Here is a 15,119-nt window from a genome sequence, read left to right as displayed (position 1 = left end):
CAATAATTTAATTGTACTGTTAATGACAAACTTTGACAAGCAACCAGTGAAAATCATTAATGCTAATCTATTGGAAATTTTTTTAAAATGATCATTGGTTAAAATCAATTGGTTTAATATATCAAAACTTTTTTACTTAACAGGGAAAAAGTTAACCATTATCTGCATATATATGTTGCGTAGACAATTTCCAGATTATAACGGATACAAATTTTTTTTCAAAATGTAGCATATCAGGATCAGTCGCTCAACCAACTGAATTTCAATCAGAATCGATCATCGCTTAAAATCATACAGAAACTGACTGCAACACCAAGTACACCATGAAATCCAATGGACAATACCTGGCATCATTGGAGCCCCAGTGGGGGGTGGACCCGTCGGAGGGGGGCCTGTCACTACTGGTCCTGAAGGCCTCTGTTGACGGTTCACAAATCCCTGCTTTGGGGTTGTCCTGGGGGGACTGTGATTTCTTTGGTGACTGCTTTTGTTAGTGTTTCCTGGGGGGGGAAAATACAGCTCAAATTCCATAAATTTTGGAAGAGGCTTCTGTGCTTATCAGTAATACATATTCAGTTGTCTGATGTCCAAGACTTAACACTTTTTTTTAAAAAGATATATGTACATGTATATCAAATTTTTAAGGTATGAGCCATGCCCTAGCTCCAGAACCCCTTAACCCAGGAACCATAAGGGCTTTCTAGTTCTCAAATACTCTAACCAGCGAGAGGTTCAGAGGCAAAAATTTTATTCCAAGTTAAGTACATGTATATATATCTTTTGTTTTTATTGTCACCACATTTTACCTTCATTTTATTTATTCATTTATTTTACCACATCTATCATGTCTATTGTAAATATTTTTGTCCCCGATACCCCTCCCCTGGAAATTCTTTGATTAATATGAAACTCCCAACCTATTCCACTTTCATTTGAGGTTCATTAAGTCACTTTTTGTCTTTATAAACTTGTGGATTAACACATTATCTTAACGGCTGACTTCCTTTTAAAACATCAATGAAAATATACACATCAGCAATACTTGTACATGTATATTCTTTTAAATCTTTGTCTAGCTGGATAACTTAGTAGGTTAACATGTTGGCTGCTTATATGCAGATCAGGGGTTACAGTCTAGCAGGACTTTTAATTTTTTTTCATACTACTTTCTACTAAAACTGCATCCTTAACTAAAAACTAGTTAAATTTGAAAGTTTTCAATTCTTAAAATAAAACGTTTTTGAAATATTACAATGAGCTGTAAAATAATCTAAGATTTCAAAATAATTTCTTTTTTTATATCATTCTCAAAAATCATAGTTACATCAAATCATAACAAATCTTGTGCACTGATTCAGATGGAATCGAATATGTACAATATCAACATTTTCAAAGGATATTAGGAATTACCTGAATTAACAACAGCTATTTAACAATAATGAAAGATTTCAGTATAGATACTGTAGATTGATATATTTATGTAGATTTTACTTAGAAATCCTTCCTACCAAAATTCTGTCAGAATGAGCTTGTTGAAAAATGGTGTTTAGTTGTAAGACTCTGAGGTATATAAGGAGCTTAGGGATGTAAACCGAAGCTCTTACTCGTTGGAGTACTTCTCAGTCAGACATTTCATCAAATGAAATGACCGATCACCAGATGCAAAGCAATTATGTTAATCTTCTATAAAGGGGCCCTGAGGCATAACAGATGACTTATATCATATTTAATCACTTGCAGGAACATAGGATTTAATGTTCCTTTTTAAGTTATGGTTTCATGCAATAATATGCCACCACTTTCTCACAATGTCCTACCATTCTGAGCGGGAGGTTCGCCCTTGCGAGCCTGAGCCTCGAACTGACTCAAGGCCTGTCTGTTGCAGTTGGAGATTTGAGGCACCTGTCCATGTATCTCCTTCTTAGGCAACTTCTCAAAAATCAAGCGAGACGAGTTGTCAGAACCAACTACAACAACTGCAAACCTGCAAGCGTGATATAATGTATTATACGATGACAATTCAATTTCCCTCCAAAGTTACAATTAACAGAACCTAACTTTAATTTTTTAAAAGAGAAGTTTACATGAACATGGGAGCCTTGTTTTGATACCAACACATATTACCATATTTTAAAATGTAACAGCTAAATTGCCACAAAAGCTGAATGTGGCCAAATATTAAACAGGTTGGGAACAATTCCCCTATAGCAAGATATTCTCACTAAAATGCGGTTATCCCTCTCTAGCGAGAGTAAATATATCCCGTACAAACGAGAAAAACACCCGTGGAGTACATCGCTTTGTGTTTCATGTGAAAAGAAGAAAAAGTGCTAAAATGCCACAAAAGCTGAATGTGACCAAATATTAAATGTGTGTTTACAGTCCTCTGACCAACTCTAATTTCTGCAGGTGACCCTACTATTTTTTTCATCTGCAATATTTTTACAAGTTAAACAATTCTAAAATTTCTGCACTTCCTCTGTCGTCCATTCTATTATTAGATGTTAGCCACCTCTGACGCTACATGTAGCCCCAACCTGTGGTGTTTTTGTCTTCCACTTTCGCATGTGACTGTAAACATACATATTTCTTTTGATGGTAGTTTGAAGTATGGGTATTTTCAATGACTAATGGACATTCCAACACTGCATGTACTTCCCACAACTCATTTCACTAGGAAGACTAAAAATGAAAACAATGCAATATACTGTACCCTTTTGACTGTCCATTTGCTCTATTTTCATAAAATTTAATTTCAACCAAGTCTGTGACCCCTATGGCTGCCAGTCCATCTATAAGATCCTGGTCAGTCGTCCACTGCAATGCAACAATTCATATCAACAGAACATGAGGGCTAAATTCCATACAATGGAGCAAAAAAAAAAGTAGTTACGGAAGAGATGCTACACATTATCTAAAAAATAACAACAATTCAAGGAAATGGCTTGCAAAAGTTTTGAGCCTTCTCCACAATAAACTATTATTTCAAATGAATGCAATCATAACATGATATTTCATCTTTCCTGAATGATTGGGTTACTGATGGTGAATGTGTTTGTAAAATGTACTGTAGACATGATAATAAAGGCTTTTAGTATCTTACCCATGTCAAATTGCCAACATAGAGGCTTATTCTCCGCCCCGTATAACCTGAGGGTACAGTTACTGAGGGTGTGGTCTTCGTAGGTGTATTTGGTTCAGACTGTTGCTAAAATAAATGAAGATAAATCAACTTTAATATCAAGCACAGGGGCTAAGCCCGTTTTGGGCCCAAACTCTGTGATACCATAAATATAGAAAGGGGTCTAACTCTTGACACAGATAAAAAACTCGCTTCAAATGCCTAAAAAATCTTAAACTAGGTAAGCTATGCGTAATTTGTCATTTTCCTTGCATAGATTAATGTTTTAACTACTTGCATGCCAAATTTCAAGTCACTGGTTCTTAAAATAACAAAGATATACGTCATCGTTCTCTCTCAATTTCACTTGTTTATTTTTACTAGGACATTTACCGGTCCAGGTCACGGAGTCGTTTCTTGCCTATGACAGCAGCGAAATTCAGACTAGTATGGAAGATTTCGGACCTGTCAATTAAAATTTCACATCAATTATACGCTACTTACTTCCTCATATTTTAAACATGTTCTTCGTGTAGACGTTACACGACTTATTTTTCCTCAGCGGCATCAACTGTTGACAAGATCTGTCATTTTAATGAATACACTAAATACCCGATAGACTTAAAATCTCAAATACCTTAAAACTGATCAAAACATTATTCTTGTGATATTGCACTTAGAGAAGAAAATTAAACATTATTTCTTTGCTTTTTTAATTTTGTTTTTGTTTATTCTATTTCATTTAGATTATTATTACCCACTCCCCCCTTCTTTAAAGTTTTAGACATTTCGGGTATTTAGTGTATTCATTAAAATGGCAGATCTTGTCAACAGTTGATGCTGCTGAGGAAAAATAAGTCGTGTAACGTCTACACGAAGAACATGTTTAAAATATGAGGAAGTAAGTAGCGTATAATTGATGTGAAATTTTAATTGACAGGTCCGAAATCTTCCATACTAGTCTGAATTTCGCTGCTGTCATAGGCAAGAAACGACTCCGTGACCTGGACCGGTAAATGTCCTAGTAAAAATAAACAAGTGAAATCGAGAGAACGATGACGTATATCTTTGTTATATTAAGAACCAGTGACTTGAAATTTGGCATGCAAGTAGTTAAAACATTAATCTATGCAAGGAAAACGACAAATTACGCATCGCTTACCTAGTTTAAGATTTTTTAGGCATTTGAAGCGAGTGGTTAGTTTTTTATCTGTGTCAAGAGTTAGACCCCTTTCTATATTTATGGTATCACAGAGTTTGGGCCCAAAACGGGCTTAGCCCCTGTGATATCAAGGAAGTAAACTTGTGCCAGTAATAAGATTACCTTCCTCAAACACCATGATTGTTTTCGATGTTTAGTTGCTGTTTAACCAGAAACTAGCCTTACCTTAATTTAGTACAGATCAATCCTGACTTTGCTTTGGCATCAAAATAATCAGGGATGAAAATCAGGGAAATTCTAGTTTCATTTCTGTTATGTGTTATGTATGCAAGCTATACACAGGGCTCAAAATTAATGAGAAATACCCACAAAATGCGAGCACATTTGAAAAACTGCAAAAATAGTGAACACTTAAATTTTTTTAGCAAATGCTGATTTACAAACCATGATTTTCGGATATCATTTCCTCCCAAACAGGGAGTAGAATTCTGAGGAATAAATACGGTTTTAACAAAAAACAACTTTTTTCTTCTCAGCAAAGCAACGCTATCTCAACACTCTGTAGCTAATGTTATCTAAACACTCTGTTGTGAATGTTATCTAAACACTCTGTTGTTAATGTTATCTGAACACTCTGTTGCTACCTGAACTTCAGTGTTATCTCCACTTGATGGGGCTGTTATAACATCATTGTAAAGGTCATCTTCTGCATTAAATTCATTGTCCTGTAAAAATACAATTCACCAGATTAGAAGGTACTGGTAAAATTTTGGATAGTTAACACACAAATCACGAAGAATCACATTCAATTAAATACATAAAACAAAGTCATTAATTTTTTTGCAGGGTTTTCATTTTCATTGGGTTTTTTTTTTTTGGGGGGGGGGGGGGGGGGGGGGGGAGGGTGTATGATCATTACCACAAAGTCAAACGTTTGTTATTACATTTTTATTTTAATTTATATGTATTTTAGTCTGGGTCTATGGATCACAATGTGGGCATTGAAGTAAAGTTGAAAAGTTCAGAGGCCCACATGGTTTCAATTGTTAACCATAATAGTTTACTTAGCAGAAGTGTAGCTCTCTGGGAAATTTTTGGACAGATCAGAAAGTACAGATGAAAACTTTTGATTCACAGCACAACCTTCACTGTGCACAATTCATGTCTTATCATTGTATTTTTAAACAGCCATCTCGAACAACTGGTATCAAGAAATGCCAAACATATTTTCCACTACACTTGTATTGAGACTTTTAATGAGGGGTGGATCTGTAGCTTTCTAAACTATGAAAACAAAATTCCAGAGAGCTACTTATATGCAGTTAGACAGGGATCAACATTAACATTTGTTTGATTGCCAGAGGAAGTGATTATTTCAGCAGGAACTGTGATTATTTTGCTTCATATACTGTATAGTTTAGAAGACAAAGTTTGATTCTGTGTTTTTCTTTCTTTACTATTTTGAATTATTTCCTAGCGTAGATTATGTTAGGCCAATTCAACTTAATTGATAGATTATCATCCCCGCCTGCCCCTCAAAAATTGACCCACCCCGAATTTTTTTATTATAAGAAACTTAAGATTTCCGGAAAATTATCTTGTCTGACTCCGGTAATTACACTTCTTGTTTACATTTCCGGTATAACAACGCGAAAAGCCACATACAGAAAAAATCTCGTGAGAATACAGTCTATGCGAAAGTTTTTTGGACCACACAGGACATTCAGTCCTGTGTAATCAATGAACACACCGGACCGAACCAAATTTTGTCAGACCGAAAAACCTAATGTTAAAAAGTGAAACACGTGAAAATGCAAAACCAAGGGAATCTTATTTATTATACTAGTAATACTATACCAGGGATCCCTCCCGTATAATACTTCAGGACTCGAAATTAACATATGCCCGTCAGTCTGTGACTGGTTAAAAGTCTGGCGGACTGACTGACATTTGTTTTTGTCAGTCCGATAGGACTGGTTAATTTTCTAAAGCATCATTTTGGAAAATATTCTTTTGAAATTTTATACACACATTTGGCATGCTTCGATCTGAAGATATCAGACGAATCTGATTCGTAAATATAAATCCCACATTTAAGTGTTAAAATATTGTATGAGGCATATTGAGTTAAATTTCATTTTGATAACATTAACGAAATATGTTTAATTATTTCTGGAAAACTCTGTTGGACTGGTAAATTCTTCTGCGGACTGGTTGAAATTATACCCCATCATTCCAGCTGGACTCGTGACATAAAAAGTTAGCTTCAAGCCCTGTACTTTAGACAGTCCATGCGGTTTTAATCACATTCATTTACGTATTTGGATTTGTGTGCTATTTTTTACTTATAACAAACATTTAAATGACTCCGCATCAAAATAGTAAAGCTCAAAACTGGACACTGAGACATCGGACATTCCGGTCCGGTGTAAAAAATGATGCGTCGGACCTGAGGCACTGCACATCTGTCAGGTCCGACGTCTTTCGCATAGACTGAGAATACTGCTTGTTTTCATCAGCCCATGTAGCACATTCGAAGAAAATAGATCTTATCTATATCGTTTTCTTAATTTCTCGTGTTCTTACAGGCGTAAATCTTGAAGAAGTAAGGTATATTTCTGTTTGAAATTAACGTTTAACCTGGAATTCGTCTGTGAAAATAGAATCCATATGGCAAATGATGCACTTCTGTTGAAAAAAAAAACTCAGTTTGTCTTCAATATTTTTCTCAGAAAATAAAAATCAAAACGTAAAATCCTCCCACCTGCCCCATACTTTTTGGTGACAATGGATGATAATCTACTAATTAAGTTGAATATGCAATTTCCGAGTTGCCCAACAGTTCTTTCCCTTTGTGGAACTCTTAAACACAGTGAGACACAAAATATACTATCGTCCACATGCGGTGGGTACAAATGCTGCTTTCATATTGCCTTAAGGTGGGTCGTTCCTCATGTGACTTATCAATAATATGTATACGGTGTGACCGTTGGACCGAGCGAAGCATGTAATGGTCATTGGAGTGTCCCAAGTGGTAATCATAATTCCGTTAAGTACGGTAGATTATGATTCATTTAAATATATATATTTTTAATGAAATTTTTCTTGCGCTAAAAACCCAGTAAGATCTCAATATTCAAGGGGTTTTTATGGGGAGAACAGTTTTACAGGATCCGCCTATTCATTAAACGCGGGAAATAAAACGCAAGGCGACGTCAACTGTGCATTGTGACGTCACATTTAGCCTCGACTTTTTTCTCTTTTTCAAAGCAAACAATTATAAACAATAATAATACATTCCGTATGCAATGAAAAGGGCCGTTATAAAAGTAAACAAAATTAACCAATAAATTCAAAATGGTAAAAAAGTAACCGTAATTTTATCGTATATTCTTATTCAAAGAAACTCATGAACTCGTTCATCTATTTAGTCGTATTACGGTGTTATATGTAATTATTTGCTAAAACCTGTTATAATGATAATTATACTATTCATTTTGAACAAATTGGGTGTTTAAATTACGAATTGCACATCAGAGTCTTCTATTATTGGCATTCAAAATAAAACACGAATAACTGTTGAATCAGGTAATGAAAAAATAAATGGCGGCGCCCATATGGATCACGAAAATTTCAGTGAACGTATATAGAGATTATCTCTTTTTCTTTTGCTGAATTTGACTTCTTTCTTTTACATACGTGTTACCTTTAGAGCCTTGCTTCGCGGACGGGCCTTCGGCCCGTCCGAGCTTCGCTCGGTATTATCTGTATTAATTTCCATTCAATATAGTTAAATTTAATCAATAACCAAAGAAAATGTGTGTGTTGCCACATTTTTAAAGATGTCAGACATAAAAAAAAACACGGAAGTATATATATTAACATCAGAAAATTACACATTTTCCTTATACAGAATAATTAAAAGAGTTAAAAACTTGTTGAAATGACAAATTTTAAATGTCAACAGTTTCAAAAAAACTGTTAATTCATAAATATGTATAAATTAATTGTGGATATTAGGGAAATCATGTACAATAGACATACAGTAGAAGAAATACCAGCATAGGAGTTATTGCCCTTGACAACATTTTTTTTTATTAAGAGGGTGTCCATTATGATATCAGGCAGAGGTCGGCACATGCTATCTCTCAGATTTTCATGAAACTTTGTGCACAGGTTCCTACTGACCCCAATATGAAATTTGCCAAATAAAAAGTTTCTATCATGTTTAGTTTGGGTTCGACATGGAAAAACAACTTTTGAGATAATTTTCGGTGCAAAAAGGTCACGAAATATTGGAAAAAAGTGCTATGTTTGAACAGCTCTAAAATGTCATATAACTAAAAAATAGAGAAAAGCAATATTTTATATGTTAGATATACACTATATGCAATAACTAAGAGGGTTTTTGTGTGTATATTCATCCAATGAATGAATTTATTAATTGTTAAAATTGCACATATTTCACACCAATATATTTTACAAAATAATGATCAAAATATAAGATCTCACAAAACCCAATACAATGTCTCAAAAGAAATAGATTATGTATAACCAGAAACTTGAAGAGGTGTATTTCAAGTTACAAAAATAAATTCAGTGGGAAAAGCAAGGTTTGATGGTGAAAAGTTGAACTGAAATCTCAAAATTTTCAATAAGTGCAAAAAGGTCAACTACTTAAATGAAGATTGTTGAACTACATAAATAGAAATAAATATGAAGTAGATATAACAAATCAATGATTAAATGATTAAAATTCATGAAAAATTACTAGAACATATGAACATTCAGAAATAAATTTCATGTCTTTGTATACATTCTATATAATAAAGGCAAAAAAATGCCTATGTAATTCATTGTATAAAATTTTACAATGTTGATTTTTAGAGGTCATTTCTGACACAGGATTTGAGATAATAGTCAATTAATTAACACAAATATATGAAGTTAAAATTATCAGTAAATCAAATTTTAATAAATTGCCTATCATGAAGAATCTAAAATCATTCACTCACATTACAAACTTGACATTGGCAGATCCCGAGGGGGTTGGGGGGAGGGGTAGAAAACACCCCCTCCTTTTCTCTGGGACATCTAGATCGTTATTTAGCATTAACCAGAAATTTTTTGACTCTCTTGTAAAGCATTTCCCTTTGCATTCATGAAATAACATGCCATATTCCATTTTCTGCCTACATCAGATTGGCAGACTTGCTTTAATGCATGTTTACTCTGATGTTGAAATATATATTGACCACTTCCAGATACACAAAATGTTTGTTGAATTTTACCCAGTGACAGAAAATGTTCATAAAGTATCTTCAACTGATGCATAAAAGGTTACATGTAACTAGTAATCAATAATAAACATATTTACTTTATCAATTCATCGGATATGACCTAATGCAGATTTTAGATCATTTTTCTGGAACCCCCCCCCCCCCTTTCAAATCACTGGATCTGTCTCTGCTTAACAAATGACAATAAACAAATCATGTCTTAATGCCTGGTACTTAGTAGCATGGATTGCAAAGTAAGAGCTAGTGCATATTTCTGACATTTGTTACAAACAAACTTTTCCCCTACAAATTATGAAAATTGGCACTGAATTTATATTGATACATGTATATTAACAATTGATACATTTCACAGTATGGAATCTTATTTTGCCACCCCACCACTCTCTTCTAATTTATGTCTAATGCCATAGCAGTGTTTCTTTTGAATATTGGTTCACAAACAGGAATAAAATTTGTCACTTCAAAAATTGAAATATGCTGCAACCATAGAGTTAAAGTAGTGGTCATCATTTGATTATCTTTGTCAGCTGCAAAGTGTTTCTGTGAAATAACTGTCAACATATCTAGATTGAAGTGGAGCTATGGGTTCTGCAATTCCCCTTATAACTTCACAAGTCTTTTGTCTGTAGTAATTCTGTGTTCTCTCCAAAGCCTCTTCCTATCTTGGACTCAGCTGAGATCTAAATAACAACAGTTGTGTAAATTAATGGAAATAAAATGATGAACATGTTTAAATAGCACTGTAAGCAATGCACTAAGAAAGTCAAGATCATATGTTTGATATAGTCACAAGGTCAAAGGTCATGATATAAAATAAATTCTGGTCATTAGGCATTTCATGTGAAACAAACTAACCCAATACCTTATCCCTCAAGATATAACAGATCTGGTAATAATGAATGTTTTTCAAAAGTAGGTCAACATGGTCAAAGTCAGAAGTTCAAAAGTAAAGCTCTTTTCATTAGTAATCTATAATATGTGAAATCTATATCAAAGCCCAATCCAAAGTGGCTGAGAAACTATATACCAATTTAAAGTTTTTGAAAATCATGCTATTTTAAATACTAAGGTCAGGTACTAAATTAAAAGTCTGGTAATAAAGAATATACATGTACACATTTTGTATATCTTTATGTAAAATATCAATATAATAAAATCTGGGTTAAACTTCAAAACCAAGGTCACAATATCAAACAGCATGGTATCAAATGAAAGTTCTTGCCATAAGATATCTAAATACTAAACATAAAAGGCTAGACTACCTTATATATAGTTCAGGAGAATTGCCTACTGTAGGTTATATTTTGTTAAAAGTAGGACAAACACAAAAGTAAAAAAAAAAATTGATATCAAAAGAAATGTCTTATTATAAGGAATAAAAATATGAAATATGAGAGCCTTATTACTAACATGAGGAAGTTCCCAACAGACATTGCCCCCCCCCCCCCCCCCCCCCCCCAGACTTTAGTCATGGGCGCATAGAAATGAAAAATGAATCAACACAAATTAGGAACATTTGCAGTTTGAAAGGATTTAGTGTGGCCCTGCTAACCTTGAAAAGAATTTGTTTTAATTTCCTGTATATTCCCACATTATACTTTGATCTCCTCCATACCCTAATTCTTTAGCCTCTGAATTGAACAAAATAAAATTTACACTACCTGAAGATCCTTGCTTATGAATATGACTAATCATTGACATACTCTTCTTGAGAAGAGGATTTTTAAAGATGTTTCCTTATATTATCTCTTATAAAACTTTGACCCCCTATTATAGCCTCATCCTACACCCAGGTCATGAATTGAACTAACTCTAATCTACACAACCTGGGAATGCTTGCATATTTTCATTACATTAAACAACCCCATCCTATTTTTGCCTTTTCTTGATTATCTCCCTTCAAAGGGGGCATGACCTTTCATTTAAACGAAAATGAATCTCATTCAATTGGGCCAGTGGTTCTGGAGAAGATGAAAATGGGAAAAATTATTACCACAATGATGACAACAGAATCCAGACAAAATTTATGAGAAAAGCTCTCTTGAGCCTTCAGCTCAGGTGAGCTAAAAAAAAACTACAACTATATATTCATTGATTCAAAAATTAAACCACATTCTGATTTCAAAACATCACCTCTGATATATATATATATATATATATATATATACGAGCTAGTATTTGAAATTATCTAAACAAGAATTGTCTGAAGAGAGTTTAAAACTTGTCAAGTGGGTTAAAATCTTTGATAACAGTCATGAATTAAAAATGCATGTATGTGTTGTGTGTGGCATGGTGACATCACATAAAACTTCAATATGAAGGGTCAAGGTCGAAAGGTAAAAATGTTACTATCATATGACATGAAGCAACACACATTTCTGAAATATCCAACCCCCATCTCTAACCATTCTTATGTTATTGTCAAAGTTAAAGTTTTTATATTCTACATGTATGTCTGTCAAGTGAGTTAAAACAAAAGGATTGTGACATCATAACATTGGATGCCTTTGGTCAGGATTTGTCTCAAGAAATATACATGTCAAATGTGGAATTAAGCTCTTATCTGTAGTTCTAAACTTACATAATTTATGAATTATGACAATATGACAAGGTCAGATGTACCATGTTCTGAATTTAAAATCTTTTGATTGAAATAAATAAATATACTCACTGATACAGTCTGATAATTGGCTTGCAGTAGGGGTGATTTGACTATAATTATTTTCCAAATCTGTAATGAAATGGGCGTTGTATTCATTATCAAGCTTTGGTAATTGGTATATACATGTATGTCACACTAATACACTTTAGTACCTGTGTGCATGCAAATAAATCATCAGATTTTGTGTCATGTTAAACCATCTGAATTTTATAATCCATTCAGCTTAAATTTAGAGAAATTAATGATATACATCAACCTGTAACACACACCCCACCCCCACCCACATAATGGTTCTTATAGTTGCATAATTACATGAATAAATATATATCATTATTTTTTTTATATTTGTTATTCGGTTTTTGTCACATACATACATGTACATATACTACCCTCTCACACTGATTCATTCATCCTTTAATAGTTATTAAATCTAGGAATCCAAAAAACAAACACATGTGAAAAGTAGCTAGTAAAAAAAAAATCAGTCAAAAATAATCTGATATAATTTTAATATATATTATTTTTTATGCATGCATGCTGATATGTACATAGCTTGCAGGACAATAAACACTTTTCACCACTTTCATCTTGTTTTTGTGTGATTCTATTGTTTCTTAATTCAATGATTTGTGGATAAACATTGTGTTGTAGTACAGATTTTAAAAATCCCTACATTAACAACACCCCCCCCCCCCCCCCCCCCCCCCCCCCCCCCCCCCCGATGGATTTAATGGGTTTTTTTTACTGTGGGGATTTATCATTTTAATCATTATTATTTTAAAAAGAATCATTGCATCAAATGAATTGTTTGCATTGACACATCATGAGAACTTGCATCAAAATTGTCTAGCAATCAAAGACAGTTTTCAAAGAAAAATAACAGAGAAAATTCGACATTTATACTTACCACTTCCTACGGGAACAAATATTTCCCTTGAAACATTGAAGTTTACTGCTCTGTCTGCTTTACACTTTCCTTTGTGTAGTAGATAACAACATTTGGTGATGGTTGCCTCCAGCAAATCCCCAAAGAATCGCAATGACCTCGGCATACTAGTAAGCATCTGCACCATGCACGATAGTTTAAACAGTTAAAACTTTTACGTCGAATTCGAAGTACCCCGATCTGTACAGCAGGGGGTCAATCTCGGTTGAATATTACACGCAGTTCCAACTTTAAAATATCTTGAATATCCACTTATGTCTTTTGAACAATTATTAAGGGTTGACAAGTCCCTAAAAGAAGGACCGCTCCTAGAAAAACTTCACGTTTCTATCATTTGTCAGCCATATCTGTTTACCCACGAAACTTTGATAAGGTCCGGGCTGAATATTTATTTTTCACCATCAAATTAAAAAAAAAATTAATTCCACGTTTACACTTGATAAAAAAATCGAGATAAGTGAAAAATGTTCTAAATAAATACTGTTTTCTTCGAAAATTACAATTTATGCAAGTTTCGGATCATTTTACATTTTTTACGCCAAGGGAGGTAACTCAAATTACTGGCTTTTTGGCTACTTCTGTCAGTAAATGCTCAACAACAACATTGTTTCCCAGCAATTTTATTGTTTCATCTTAATTATTAAGGAATTTCCTTCAAATATTGTTTATACTTTCTGGACAAATTTTATTGTATTGGGTATTATTTAACTTTACAAAATGATCATTTTCTATAGATTATATAGTGTCCTCGAATTTATGAAATAGGCCACGTTTTGGCATCTAACAATGTTTTTTGTGAAATTCACTTTACATACGATAAAATTGGCGTATGACCTTAACTTTTATTGGGTATGAATAAAATTTTGGGGAATTGCATGTGCCAGCCGTATTATAGCTACTGCCTGATATCTCCGTGGACGGCCTCTTAATTACAAAGAATTGATTATCTATGGAAAATATAAACTTTCTTCAAAATCAATAGTTTACCAAATTTTTTATTTTATGCAGTGAATAAAATTCCTCTGAAAGATATATTTCTATCATGCACAAATTTTAATTTGATAAAGATTTTTGCAAAAACCTAACTGCAGGGACACATAAGATTAGTAATTAGTATTTTATAAAATAATAAATTAGTTCAAACAAAAATCGATAATCACCATTTTTCTTTGATTAAAATACCACCCGTGCAGAAGACGAAATAAAAGAGGATTTCATATTTAAACTAATGACCTAATTCAATCAAATTTTATTCCTGATATGGTCAGTTTAATGCATACCCATGGCTGTCACTCTCAAAGGATGAAAATTAAAATTACTGACTGATACGGTGTATCATTAGAGTCAACAATTTTTGGACAAGTAAAAGTTTTAGTTTAATTCCCACAAGGATTAAATGAGATAAAAAGTTAATGTCTATCCGGTATCCCTGCTAGAGTTTCCCCCTTAAAATAATGTGATGGGCGCAGGCTCCGACATTTTCACGCATAATACTTCCTTTCCCTAATTTTACCGTCCTGATATGCATACTGGAGCCAAAATAGTCAATACGCTGAGATTGTTTCGCATACTGATATTTAGTTCTTAATCAAATCATTGACCATGTTGGCTGCATCAATGGCAAGTTCACGCTTGGTTGCATTCTGACTTCAAGGAAAAGTGCGGATTTCTGCACCATAATCAAACTTCATCAAATTGCTAAACTACAATGTTATAAAACAACATGTCAGAGAACATTTTCTTTAAATGTGGTTTTGATGATTACCTGATCAAACCCTTCCTCTAAATTGTCGTACAAATCAATATCCACGCCATCGCCAGCCATTTTGTCCTTCTTTGTCAAATTATAAAGAAAACCGATCACGGAAACCAACAGAAAACCGGAAAGGTGTCGGAGGGTTGCAAGTGGCGGATTCGTATGGAGCGGG

At 33.6% G+C, this 15,119-nt stretch overlaps 1 protein-coding gene across 7 annotated transcripts in view; it reads right to left on the bottom strand.

The window, feature by feature from the left end:
* Positions 1-15,071, bottom strand: part of LOC125645528 (cleavage and polyadenylation specificity factor subunit 6-like) — a 32,346-nt gene extending 17,275 nt beyond the window's left edge. For all 7 annotated transcript variants that reach the window (XM_048871080.2, XM_048871079.2, XM_056140182.1 and 4 more), the window contains exons 1-6: positions 14,957-15,071; positions 4,928-5,008; positions 3,104-3,208; positions 2,714-2,817; positions 1,818-1,984; positions 345-500 (exon numbers count right to left, since the gene is read on the bottom strand). In XM_048871080.2, the coding sequence (XP_048727037.1) occupies positions 345-500; positions 1,818-1,984; positions 2,714-2,817; positions 3,104-3,208; positions 4,928-5,008; positions 14,957-15,016 (673 nt within the window). In that variant the 5' untranslated portion in view covers positions 15,017-15,071. The remainder of the gene's footprint in view (positions 1-344; positions 501-1,817; positions 1,985-2,713; positions 2,818-3,103; positions 3,209-4,927; positions 5,009-14,956) is intronic.
* Positions 15,072-15,119: the final 48 nt, after the last annotated feature.

The sequence above is a fragment of the Ostrea edulis genome, chromosome 6, assembly GCF_947568905.1.
Source record: "Ostrea edulis chromosome 6, xbOstEdul1.1, whole genome shotgun sequence".
In the NCBI taxonomy this organism is placed as follows: Eukaryota; Metazoa; Mollusca; class Bivalvia; order Ostreida; family Ostreidae; genus Ostrea; species Ostrea edulis.
This window is presented reverse-complemented; position numbering and strand designations above follow the sequence as displayed.